Source organism: Biomphalaria glabrata, chromosome 17 (genome assembly GCF_947242115.1).
Source record: "Biomphalaria glabrata chromosome 17, xgBioGlab47.1, whole genome shotgun sequence".
Classification (NCBI taxonomy): Eukaryota; Metazoa; Mollusca; class Gastropoda; family Planorbidae; genus Biomphalaria; species Biomphalaria glabrata.
In genome coordinates, this window is record NC_074727.1 from 16,615,732 (window position 1) to 16,629,129 (window position 13,398).

Consider the following 13,398-nt stretch of genomic DNA (forward strand, 5'->3'; position numbering starts at 1 on the left):
AATAGTCGAGCTATCAGGGGTTTGACATGCTGTAATAGTCGAGCTATCAGGGGGTTTGACATGCTGTAATAGTCGGGCTATCAGGGGTTTGACATGCTGTAATAGTCGAGCTATCAGGGGTTTGACATGCTGTAATAGTCGAGCTATCAGGGGTTTGACATGCTGTAATAGTCGAGCTATCAGGGGTTTGACATGCTGTAATAGTCGAGCTATCAGGGGTTTGGCATGCTGTAATAGTCGAGCTATCAGGGGTTTGACATGCTGTAATAGTCGAGCTATCAGGGGGTTTGACATGCTGTAATAGTCGGGCTATCAGGGGTAGGACATGCTGTAATAGTCGAGCTATCAGGGGTTTGACATGCTGTAATAGTCGAGCTATCAGGGGTTTGACATGCTGTAATAGTCGAGCTATCAGGGGTAGGACATGCTGTAATAGTCGAGCTATCAGGGGTTTGACATGCTGTAATAGTCGAGCTATCAGGGGGTTTGACATGCTGTAATAGTCGAGCTATCAGGGGGTTTGACATGCTGTAATAGTCGAGCTATCAGGGGTTTGACATGCTGTAATAGTCGAGCTATCAGGGGTTTGACATGCTGTAATAGTCGAGCTATCAGGGGTTTGGCATACTGAAATAGTCGAGCTATCAGGGGTTTGACATGCTGTAATAGTCGAGCTATCAGGGGTTTGACATGCTGTAATAGTCGGGCTAACAGGGGTTTGGCATGCTGTAATAGTCGAGCTAACAGGGGTAGGACATGCTGTAATAGTCGAGCTATCAGGGGTTTGACATGCTGTAATAGTCGAGCTATCAGGGGTTTGACATGCTGTAATAGTCGAGCTATCAGGGGTAGGACATGCTGTAATAGTCGAGCTATCAGGGGTTTGACATGCTGTAATAGTCGAGCTATCAGGGGGTTTGACATGCTGTAATAGTCGGGCTATCAGGGGTAGGACATGCTGTAATAGTCGAGCTATCAGGGGTTTGACATGCTGTAATAGTCGAGCTATCAGGGGTTTGACATGCTGTAATAGTCGAGCTATCAGGGGTAGGACATGCTGTAATAGTCGAGCTATCAGGGGTTTGACATGCTGTAATAGTCGAGCTATCAGGGGGTTTGACATGCTGTAATAGTCGAGCTATCAGGGGGTTTGACATGCTGTAATAGTCGAGCTATCAGGGGTTTGACATGCTGTAATAGTCGAGCTATCAGGGGTTTGACATGCTGTAATAGTCGAGCTATCATGGGTTTGGCATTCTGAAATAGTCGAGCTATCAGGGGTTTGACATGCTGTAATAGTCGAGCTATCAGGGGGTTTGACATGCTGTAATAGTCGGGCTAACAGGGGTTTGGCATGCTGTAATAGTCGAGCTAACAGGGGTAGGACATGCTGTAATAGTCGAGCTATCAGGGTTAGGACATGCTGTAATAGTCGAGCTATCAGGGGTAGGACATGCTGTAATAGTCGAGCTATCAGGGGTAGGACATGCTGTAATAGTCGAGCTATCAGGGGTGTGACATGCTGTAATAGTCGAGCTATCAGGGGTTTGACATGCTGTAATAGTCGAGCTATCAGGGGTTTGACATGCTGTAATAGTCGAGCTATCAGGGGTAGGACATGCTGTAATAGTCGAGCTAACAGGGGTTTGGCATGCGGTAATAGTCGAGCTATCAGTTGTTTGGCATGCGGTAATAGTCGGGCTATCAGGGGTTTGACATGCTGTAATAGTCGAGCTATCAGGGTTTTGACATGCTGTAATAGTCGAGCTATCAGGGGTTTGACATGCTGTAATAGTCGAGCTATCAGGGGGTTTGACATGCTGTAATAGTCGAGCTAACAGGGGTTTGGCATGCGGTAATAGTCGGGCTATCAGGGGTTTGACATGCTGTAATAGTCGGGCTATCAGGGGTTTGACATGCTGTAATAGTCGAGCTATCAGGGGTTTGACATGCTGTAATAGTCGAGCTATCATGGGTTTGGCATTCTGAAATAGTCGAGCTATCAGGGGTTTGACATGCTGTAATAGTCGAGCTATCAGGGGTTTGACATGCTGTAATAGTCGAGCTAACAGGGGTTTGGCATGCTGTAATAGTCGGGCTATCAGGGGTAGGACATGCTGTAATAGTCGAGCTATCAGGGGTTTGACATGCTGTAATAGTCGAGCTAACAGGGGTTTGGCATGCTGTAATAGTCGAGCTATCAGTGGTTTGACATGCTGTAATAGTCGAGCTATCAGGGGTTTGACATGCTGTAATAGTCGAGCTATCAGGGGTTTGACATGCTGTAATAGTCGAGCTATCAGGGGTTTGACATGCTGTAATAGTCGAGCTATCAGGGGTTTGACATGCTGTAATAGTCGAGCTATCAGGGGTTTGACATGCTGTAATAGTCGAGCTATCAGGGGTTTGACATGCTGTAATAGTCGAGCTATCAGGGGTTTGGCATGCTGTAATAGTCGAGCTAACAGGGGTTTGACATGCTGTAATAGTCGAGCTAACAGGGGTTTGGCATGCTGTAATAGTCGAGCTAACAGGGGTTTGACATGCTGTAATAGTCGAGCTAACAGGGGTTTGGCATGCTGTAATAGTCGAGCTAACAGGGGTTTGACATGCTGTAATAGTCGGGCTATCAGGGGTTTGACATGCTGTAATAGTCGAGCTAACAGGGGTTTGACATGCTGTAATAGTCGAGCTAACAGGGGTTTGGCATGCTGTAATAGTCGAGCTAACAGGGGTTTGGCATGCGGTAATAGTCGGGCTATCAGGGGTTTGACATGCTGTAATAGTCGAGCTAACAGGGGTTTGGCATGCTGTAACAGTCGAGCTAACAGGGGTTTGGCATGCGGTAATAGTCGGGCTATCAGGGGTTTGACATGCTGTAATAGTCGAGCTATCAGGGGTTTGGCATGCTGTAATAGTTGAGCTATCAGGGGTAGGACATGCTGTAATAGTCGAGCTATCAGGGGTAGGACATGCTGTAATAGTCGAGCTATCAGGGGTTTGACATGCTGTAATAGTCGAGCTATCAGGGGTAGGACATGCTGTAATAGTCGAGCTATCAGGGGTAGGACATGCTGTAATAGTCGAGCTATCAGGGGTTTGACATGCTGTAATAGTCGAGCTATCAGGGGTTTGACATGCTGTAATAGTCGAGCTATCAGGGGTAGGACATGCTGTAATAGTCGAGCTATCAGGGGTAGGACATGCTGTAATAGTCGTGCTATCAGGGGTAGGACATGCTGTAATAGTCGAGCTATCAGGGGTTTGACATGCTGTAATAGTCGAGCTATCAGGGGTTTGACATGCTGTAATAGTCGAGCTAACAGGGGTTTGGCATGCGGTAATAGTCGAGCTATCAGGGGTTTGACATGCTGTAATAGTCGAGCTATCAGGGTTTTGACATGCTGTAATAGTCGGGCTAACAGGGGTTTGGCATGCGGTAATAGTTGGGCTATCAGGGGTTTGACATGCTGTAATAGTCGAGCTATCAGGGGTTTGACATGCTGTAATAGTCGGGCTAACAGGGGTTTGGCATGCGGTAATAGTCGGGCTATCAGGGGTTTGACATGCTGTAATAGTCGAGCTATCAGGGGTTTGACATGCTGTAATAGTCGAGCTATCAGGGGTTTGACATGCGGTAATAGTCGGGCTATCAGGGGTTTGACATGCTGTAATAGTCGAGCTATCAGGGGTAGGACATGCTGTAATAGTCGAGCTATCAGGGGTTTGACATGCTGTAATAGTCGAGCTATCAGGGGTTTGACATGCTGTAATAGTCGAGCTATCAGGGGTTTGACATGCTGTAATAGTCGAGCTATCAGGGGTTTGGCATGCTGTAATAGTTGAGCTATCAGGGGTAGGACATGCGGTAATAGTCGGGCTATCAGGGGTTTGACATGCTGTAATAGTCGAGCTATCAGGGGTAGGACATGCTGTAATAGTCGAGCTATCAGGGGTTTGACATGCTGTAATAGTCGAGCTATCAGGGGTTTGACATGCTGTAATAGTCGAGCTATCAGGGGTTTGACATGCTGTAATAGTCGAGCTATCAGGGGTTTGGCATGCTGTAATAGTTGAGCTATCAGGGGTAGGACATGCTGTAATAGTCGAGCTATCAGGGGTAGGACATGCTGTAATAGTCGAGCTATCAGGGGTTTGACATGCTGTAATAGTCGAGCTATCAGGGGTTTGACATGCTGTAATAGTCGAGCTATCAGGGGTAGGACATGCTGTAATAGTCGAGCTATCAGGGGTAGGACATGCTGTAATAGTCGAGCTATCAGGGGTTTGACATGCTGTAATAGTCGAGCTATCAGGGGTTTGACATGCTGTAATAGTCGAGCTATCAGGGGTTTGATATGCTGTAATAGTCGAGCTATCAGTGGGGTGATTTCTGTAATAGTCGAGCTATCAGTGGCGGGATTTCTGAAATAGTCGATATATCAGTGGCGGGATTTCTGAAATAGTCGAGATATCAGTAGCGTGATTTCTGAAATAGTCGAGATATCAGTGGCGGGATTTCTGAAATAGTCGAGATATCAGTGGCGGGATTTCTGAAATAGTCGAGATATCAGTGGCGTGATTTCTGAAATAGTCGAGATATCAGTGGCGGGATTTCTGAAATAGTCGAGATATCAGTGGCGTGATTTCTGAAATAGTCGAGATATCAATGGCGTGATTTCTGAAATAGTCGAGATATCAGTGGCGTGATTTCTGAAATAGTCGAGCTATCAGTGGCGGGATTTCTGAAATAGTCGGGCTATCAGGGGTTTGGCATTCTGAAATAGTCGGGCTATCAGTGGCGGGATTTCTGAAATAGTCGGGTTATCAGTGGCGTGATTTCTGTAATAGTCGAGATATCAGTGGCGTGATTTCTGAAATAGTCGAGCTATCAGTGGCGTGATTTCTGAAATAGTCGAGATATCAGTGGCGGGATTTCTGAAATAGTCGAGCTATCAGTGGCGTGATTTCTGAAATAGTCGAGATATCAGTGGCGTGATTTCTGAAATAGTCGAGCTATCAGTGGCGTGATTTCTGAAATAGTCGAGATATCAGTGGCGGGATTTCTGAAATAGTCGAGCTATCAGTGGCGGGATTTCTGAAATAGTCGAGATATCAGTGGCGTGATTTCTGTAATAGTCGAGCTATCAGTGGCGTGATTTCTGTAATAGTCGAGCTATCAGTGGCGGGATTTCTGAAATAGTCGAGATATCAGTGGCGGGATTTCTGAAACAGTCGAGATATCAGTGGCGGGATTTCTGAAATAGTCGAGATATCAGTGGCGGGATTTCTGAAATAGTCGAGATATCAGTGGCGTGATTTCTGAAATAGTCGAGCTATCAGTGGCGTGATTTCTGAAATAGTCGAGATATCAGTGGCGTGATTTCTGAAATAGTCGAGCTATCAGTGGCGTGATTTCTGAAATAGTCGAGCTATCAGTGGCGTGATTTCTGAAATAGTCGAGCTATCAGTGGCGGGATTTCTGAAATAGTCGAGATATCAGTGGCGTGATTTCTGAAATAGTCGAGATATCAATGGCGTGATTTCTGAAATAGTCGAGATATCAGTGGCGGGATTTCTGAAATAGTCGAGCTATCAGTGGCGGGACAATCTAAAATAGTCTTGCTATCAGGGGTTTGGCATGCTGAAATAGTCGGGCTATCAGTGTTGGGACATCATAATGCAAATTTTAGATTAAGGATTATGGCACCTCACAAGATCTGTTGACCGTCTTTCTTTATTTTGCCTTGGATAGAATCTCCGTCAATGACATGCCCGTCCATTATTTTATCTTATCTTTCCATTGATCTATCTGTCTCTTTTTCCTGGAACTTTTCCCTGAAGGAAGGTCTCTACGAGCCCCGAAGATTTTGCAACATGGCCATAGAGTTTTAAATTTGCATATTTCGACAGCAGCCAGCAGGCAATCGTGGGGCCCAACCGCCACACCTGTTCCGTTTACAATCTCTTTATGCGGTATCTGCATGCGACATCTTCCAGCTGCATTTCCATTCCACCGCTAGGATCCTCATCTCCATCTCCGCGGTCAGCGTTTAGCTGACCATACAACTATAATAAACATATGGTGAAATAGCCGTAGGCAGACCCACAATGTGAATTTTTGTTTTCAAGGTCTTCCATTTTTTAAGATGAAAAATTGTACAATGTTGGCCGGGGCGCCAGTGTGCATGTCTCACGCTACCATATTGTGCTAGTCAAGGGAGATGACCACTAAGAATGTAGGTAACGAAAGTACAGACCTTCAGAACTATGCACAGAAACTAGAAGCGTCCCAAGTCTGCACGATTTTTTGTTTATTAAGGGAATGGGGAGGAGACAACTCTGCTGTAAGAGGAGGATGGAGTAGTGTGCGCCTGACGGAGCAAGAGTTATGGGTGGGCTCAAAGACACGATAGTTAATGGTTTAAATAATACATTAAGAATGACAGCCGAGTATTTGTTGACAAACGCATGACTTTTGTCGAGAAAAGCGTGCATTATTTTTAAAACAGAGATCTATTCTTAGACTTTGTTTCCAACTATTATTTTACTTAGTTGTACCCATAAAGATAAACTCATGTATTTTTTCCATTTTGGTAGTTGTAATAAACAACAAAAGCAAAAACATCGTACCTTTAAAGTTAGCAAAGTTCTGAATAAACACTGTGATGCAGTGATTAGTAGAGACCTACAGTATTTATTCCCATTTATCTTTCTATTTCAAATATTTCAGCTTGTTTACATTTTCGAAGCCTCAGAATGAAAAATAGGCGCAGTGGCTGAGTGTTAAAACGCTTTGCTTCCGAACAGGAGGTCCAGGGTTAAAATCCTGATTAAGACTAAGATTTTTACTTTCAGGATCTTTAGGGCAGCTCTGTGTCTAATGGGTACTTGACATTAGTTGGGGAAAAGTAAGGCGGTTGGTCGTTGTGCCGGCAACATGGCACCATCGTTAACCGTGGGCCACAAACACTGATGGCCTTTACATCATCTGCCCCATAGATCACAAGGTCTGTTTAAATTTCTATTATTAGCTCACACGTTTTTTTTCTTTCATAATCTAAAGAAGTTGGAAGTAAAAGAAAAACATGAAAAATACTTTAAAAAAACAAAAACAAAACATACGAATTGTAGTTGCATCAATTAGTTTGGATCAGCCTTTAATTAATTTTGTAATAGATCTAGATCAACAACAATAAATCTGTGCGATTGTTTATCGCTATTTTCTGCTTTTAGCTTTCTTAATACGCTATGAACCTATCACTTGTCTGGACCAGTTGGGAAAATGGAAAAAAGGGGGGGGGGGGAAGAAAAGGAAGGGGATATCTGGGGGAAGTTTACAGTAATCGTTTTTTAAAAGCATTTATAAAAAAAAAAGGAAAGACCTTAATTCGAGTTCATGACTCAAGCCGACATTCTAACCACTCTGCTAGTGAAGTGTGTATGAAAATAAAAGATTGTTTAGTTATCTATTGTTTGGTTCAAACTTACTTTAAAGCGACGACCTTTAAATGTGACTAATTCAGCTTGTACCACACTTCAGTTCGAGTTACCAAACAAAATAATTAATTATAAATAGTTCATTAAATTGTTGTTATTTTTTTAAATTGATTATTGTGTTGTCAGGTAAAAGAAATAATTGTGTAAAATTTCAGCTTGATTCGAGATTGGGTGTCGTTGAAATAACGTGTACAAACTTTTTACCAGACAGACAGAGTGAGTTCATATAAGATTTGTAAAAACTAAAACATTCATTTGAAGATGAAATTTCACACTTGGTAGGATGGAGGAGTAACGAGGTTGATAGAACATCGCGCTATTGACGCGAATGGCGTGGGTTAGATCCACATGTCCTTTTTTTCACTGTATTTTTCAATAGTAACAAAATATGAATATTTAGTTTACCATATTATTTGAGCACATTTTTTTGTTTTATATTACTTATTTAAAATTACATTCATGTGTTCACTACTTACACCGTGTCATGGTAGACAAGGTGGCTTTATGGAAACCTTTGAATGACGATAGACAACTGAAACATGATAGCTTTATGGAAACCTTTGAATGACGATAGACAACTGAGACATGATAGCTTTATGGAAACCTTTGAATGACGATAGACTACTGAGACATGATAGCTTTATGGAAACCTTTGAATGACGATATACTACTGAGACATGGTAGCTTTATGGAAACCTTTGAATGACGATAGACTACTGAGACATGGTAGCTTTATGGAAACCTTTGAATGACGATATACTACTGAGACATGGTAGCTTTATGGAAACCTTTGAATGACGATAGACTACTGAGACATGATAGCTTTATGGAAACCTTTGAATGACGATAGACTACTGAGACATGGTAGCTTTATGGAAACCTTTGAATGACGATAGACTACTGAGACATGGTAGCTTTATGGAAACCTTTGAATGACGATATACTACTGAGACATGGTAGCTTTATGGAAACCTTTGAATGACGATAGACTACTGAGACATGGTAGCTTTATGGAAACCTTTGAATGACGATAGACTACTGAGACATGGTAGCTTTATGTAAACCTTTGAATGACGATAGACTACTGAGACATGGTAGCTTTATGGAAACCTTTGAATGACGATAGACTACTGAGACATGATAGCTTTATGGAAACCATGTAGAGATTGGACTCGGATTAGTGAACCCTTTGTTTTGTAAGTTTAAAGTAGGCCTAGTGTAAGTATACCATTTGGACCATGCTCACTAAGGTATTGATTCACCTCTCCCTCTAACCCTGTTTTTTGTTCGTCAGCACTGCTCAATCTATTACATTCTATCACCCAAGTGAAATTTACCTGTCAAAGAGTGATCTATTGATTCAGAGTAATTAACTCTCTTGTCTCGTAAGGCCAAATTGAACGAAGTCGTAGATTAAAGTCATAAACTCCGCACAAAACACTGCGAATCAATTGCATTATTTTATAGGATGAATTCCCTTCAACAATATTACACGTTTTCTGCGTCAATCGTTTCAAATTATTCTATCAATTATTACATTCAATATTGGATGTAGATCTACAATGTCCATTTAGTATTGGCTTTTTAAAAATAGTTTGCAATTGATTTTAATCATAATAGCACTTTAAATTTTAAAAGCATTTAGTTGGTAACTAATAGTGCTTTCTGGATACTTGGATTAGAAAATCATACTGTCTAGCTAATGGATGTCTCAGTAAGTCCAAATGTTGCTACTTGTCAGAATTTAATTTTGATTAACATTTTGTTTAGTTTGTGATTTCGTTTTTTTTTAAATGTTTATACGTTTTTTATGTTTATATTTTTTTATTACTATAAGGCTATGAAAATATTTATACGTTTTTACGTTTTTTTTTATGTTTATACTTCTTTTATGTTAATTAGTTTATAAAAATGTGTATAATTTTTAAGTTTTTTATGTTTATAAGTTTATTAATGTCGTTTTAATTTATCCTAAACTCCATTTTCAATTTGTCGATATGCAATTTTAATAATTTCTGGGGGTTTTTGTTTTGTTTTACATGTTTCGGATATTCCTTCCGATTTAAAGACTATTACATTATAGTCCAATCCTCACTCAGGAGCTGAAAGGGGTTGAGCCCAGGACCATCGAGACAACAGTCCATAGCGCATACCACAAAACTTGGTAGCCATCCTGCCTAATTCTCTTCTTAATTCACCTTCAAATGTCCTTTTTTTTGTACCTCTGTATTAGAAATTTAAAATAAAACTGAGTCATATAATTGAATGCAAATATTGATTGTCATAGAGGCTAATCGTCATTATGACGTCAAACATACAGGGGTTCTCGAAGCTTTTCATCGGGGACACGCTAATAGTGACTAGTAAAAAGCGAAAGTCTCCGAGTGCGGGGATGAATAAAATTGATAATTTTACGTTGCTACTGAGACCCATCGAGCTTTTCTTGTTGTATTGCGGTAGATCGTGCTAAAACAAGAAAAACATTAAAGAAATACTTTAAACTTATATGAAGTGAAACTGTTTCAATTAGTTTGGATCGGTCATGTCAATTTGTAACAGATCTAAACTAACAATAATAAATCTTTGCTATTAAGTATTATTTTTACCAATTGTTTTTGTAGCATGCTTTTAGCTTTCTCAATGCGCTATGATCCGATCACTTGTCTGGACCAGTTGGGTAAAGGAAGGGTGAATGTTACAATGATCGCTTTAAATAACACAGGGCTCAAGCCTCCTAAAGGAGACTAATTCAATAATTGGTTAGGTGTTTTAAATATTGATTCTTTTTTTTTGTCAGGTACCGTACTAGAAATAATTGTGTAAAATTTCAACTTGATCCGAGATTGGGTGTGGGAGAAATAACGTGTACAAACTTTGAGCCAGACAAACTGATATAGTGAGTTGATATAAGCTTTGTAAATAATCAAATTTTGACGTCACTGCCTTTTCATTAACAATGCATGTTTTTATAGTGACGTAGCTTTGTACCTGACGTGTTAAGTATGTCATTTTCATTTCTGCAGATTGTGATTTACATTAAAACCACGAGAAAAGTCGAAAGGAGTATAAACCCTTCACATTTATATAGGCAATGTCGTGAATAGTTCAGCTCATTCAATCAAAAAAAAGTCACACTCTAAGAATGCCATCTATAGTCATATGTTTTCGTCAGGCCGCAGGAAGATGGTAAACTATCAAGCAGTTTTAACTACGCGAATAATTTATGGTCATAAAAGTACAATATAGTACTTGGTAGGTCTAGGACCTACTTGGAACATCACAGGCCTAGATGTTTTTCTTTGTGACTGTGTTTATGTCCATGTCTTTGCGTGTAACTGTATTTTTAAAATATGGGTCTGTAACTTAGGGGACCATGACCAACACCTGGGAAGTTTATATCCATTTTATGAGTCTAGCCAGGTGAGCTGGTCCATTCTAAATGTAGGCCTATGCACATAGTTAGGCCACTCATAAGACCCAGTGGCTCATGGCGTAGAGTTACTGTTTTATTTATTTTTATACTTATTCGGAGCGTTTTGGTCGAGGAATAGAAAAAGTGACTGTTGACATGAAAGTGCAGAAATCAAATCCTGATATAACCCCAAAAAAAATTTGAGGGGGGGGGGAGTTTACAACTCACGCTGGTTCAGTTCTAAAGAAACGAATTGTTACGTTTACGTAAACAACCAACAACACAACTTAACATAACAAAAATGTAGGTTATAAATAACATTTAAAAAAACCAACTAAGTTGAGTTATAGAAATTCATGTGAAACCATTCTTATTTTTTTTGTTCGAGGTGATCATTTCCTACATTCCCAACCAAAGAATTTGACGTTTTATATCGAAAATTTCTATCAGTTTTCTGTTAGTGAGAAAGTTGCATGGAAGCCGGGAATGACATTAAAATTATATTTTTTCCCATTGAAATATCTCTTATGTTGAGCAGAACTTTGTATAACTTTTTCATTCTTCTAGTGCAGTGTTTCCCAAACTTTTGACCTATGTGTTCCCCTTGTATAATTTTTGTAATGCTGAGTCCCCCCCCTCGCCCCCCCATCCTCATTTTAATTCATTAACAGAACAAAACAAATTGTTGGTTTTTTTTTAATCAGCAAAGTTAATAAGGTGCGACGCGTACGTACCCCTTTCAAAGTCTTTCCGTACCCCTGGGGGTACGCGTACCTCACTTTGGGAAACACTGTTCTAGTGCACACACGTAAGTAGTGAGAGAGGGACAAGACGCCCTCTTTCTTTTTTTTTTCTTCTCTCCCTTGTACCAGTGATCTCTAAATATAAATAAATAATTAAATAAATAAATACCCCCCCCCCGCTTTGTTTGTCAAGATCTTAACTGCCCCCCTTCACGCATCGCTGGTATAGGTAGATCATCTCGACGCTCTTAATACGTAACTTTTGCTTGCATTTCTTGGCATGTTAGATATCTCGAGACAGGGCTTCAAGTTTTAAGCTGAGCTAGCCATTTGTTAATGGGCCTGAAGACAAGGAGCAATAAAACATGTATGTTGTACTGGGGCTGTGATGTACATTCTAGTTGCTGTTTTCATAAATAGACGAATCAGAAGTTGTTTAATTAGAAATAAAATGTATAAGGAGTAGAAAAAATATTTTTAAAAGGATTCGTAGTTTTATTAATGCCGGAACTCAACCTAAACTAAATTGTTTGAATAAAGAGTGTAGTGCATGAGACGCAAACCTGAATTGCACTGTGTTTACATCTACATTATAAAAGGTTATAACCTTCGTTGCATGAGAATTACGCTTACATTGAATGAGATTCACAGCTGCATTGAATTAAATTGACACCTACGTCGAATGTGGTGCACACTGACCTTTCAAGTGATGATTTGAACAAGCTATGATACTTGGGTTCTTGGCCAAGACCTTTCTTACTTCCACATAAACAAATTATAGATTATAAATAGTACTTAAATAAAACCAAAAAAAAAAAAAAAACATACAAAGGGAGAAGAAACGCAAAATCCACGTCGAATATCTCAATACTGCCTGGTTTAGCTCCCCTTTTCAATAAAAACAAAATTAATAACCACTAATTGTTTAATTAATTGGTTAATTTTTTATTTTCATGAAATGTCATGCACTATGATTGTTCAAAATCTCAACTTGATCCGAGAATGGAAATAGGGAGAAAAAACGTGTACAATATTAGTATAAGTCAGACAGACAGACATATATTCAGTTTAATTAATATAAGATTTGTAAAAAAAAAATATTGAACCGCTATGACCTAGATTCATACGTGCCCGGCGACTTTCACACCTTATCACTACTTAATTAAAGGACCAATTAGTGAGTACGTATTATAATATTGGTATATTATATCCTGCTTATATAAATTCTAACAGATCACCCCAAAATTGTTGTTTCAATTTTTCGATGCAATTTTATAAATTACAGTCATAGCTGGTAAAAGTTATTTTCTAATTTTACCCATTTTTTAGTCACCTATATGCTATTTTTACAAAGCTTTTATCAACGTATGCTTACCTTGGATGTGGCAAAATAAGTAGGTCACAGCTGGGATTGCGTAGCCATGAGAAATATTGCATTCCTCAGTAATCTTCGGACTCGAAGACAAGCCTTATAATAGTTATTATTTTATCAAGTTCTGTCTGTCTGTCTGTCTGGGACACATTTTGAGCACCTTATTTCTACCACTTCCCATTCTCGGATCAAGTTGAAACTTTGAACAATTATTCGTCGTTTCTAAATTATTTGTTGTTTCTAATAAAACATGAATGAATTTTTTAAAAAATTACCAATTTAATATATTAAATAGTGGTAATTAATTTTTTTATGTTGTTTGATATTAAAAAAAGGTAAATAAATCTTAAATTAATGAAAAATATGGCTGT

At 39.6% G+C, this 13,398-nt stretch overlaps 2 protein-coding genes across 2 annotated transcripts in view; one reads left to right on the forward strand and one right to left on the reverse strand.

Moving 5' to 3' along the window:
- Positions 1–13,398, reverse strand: part of LOC106058763 (exocyst complex component 3-like) — a 65,325-nt gene that overhangs the window by 42,362 nt on the left and 9,565 nt on the right. The window lies entirely within an intron of this gene.
- Positions 8,678–13,398, forward strand: part of LOC106070191 (chitinase-3-like protein 1) — a 29,268-nt gene continuing 24,547 nt past the window's right edge. The window contains exon 1 of the mRNA XM_056016161.1: positions 8,678–9,214. Coding sequence (XP_055872136.1) covers positions 9,203–9,214 — 12 coding nt within the window. The 5' untranslated portion in view covers positions 8,678–9,202. The remainder of the gene's footprint in view (positions 9,215–13,398) is intronic.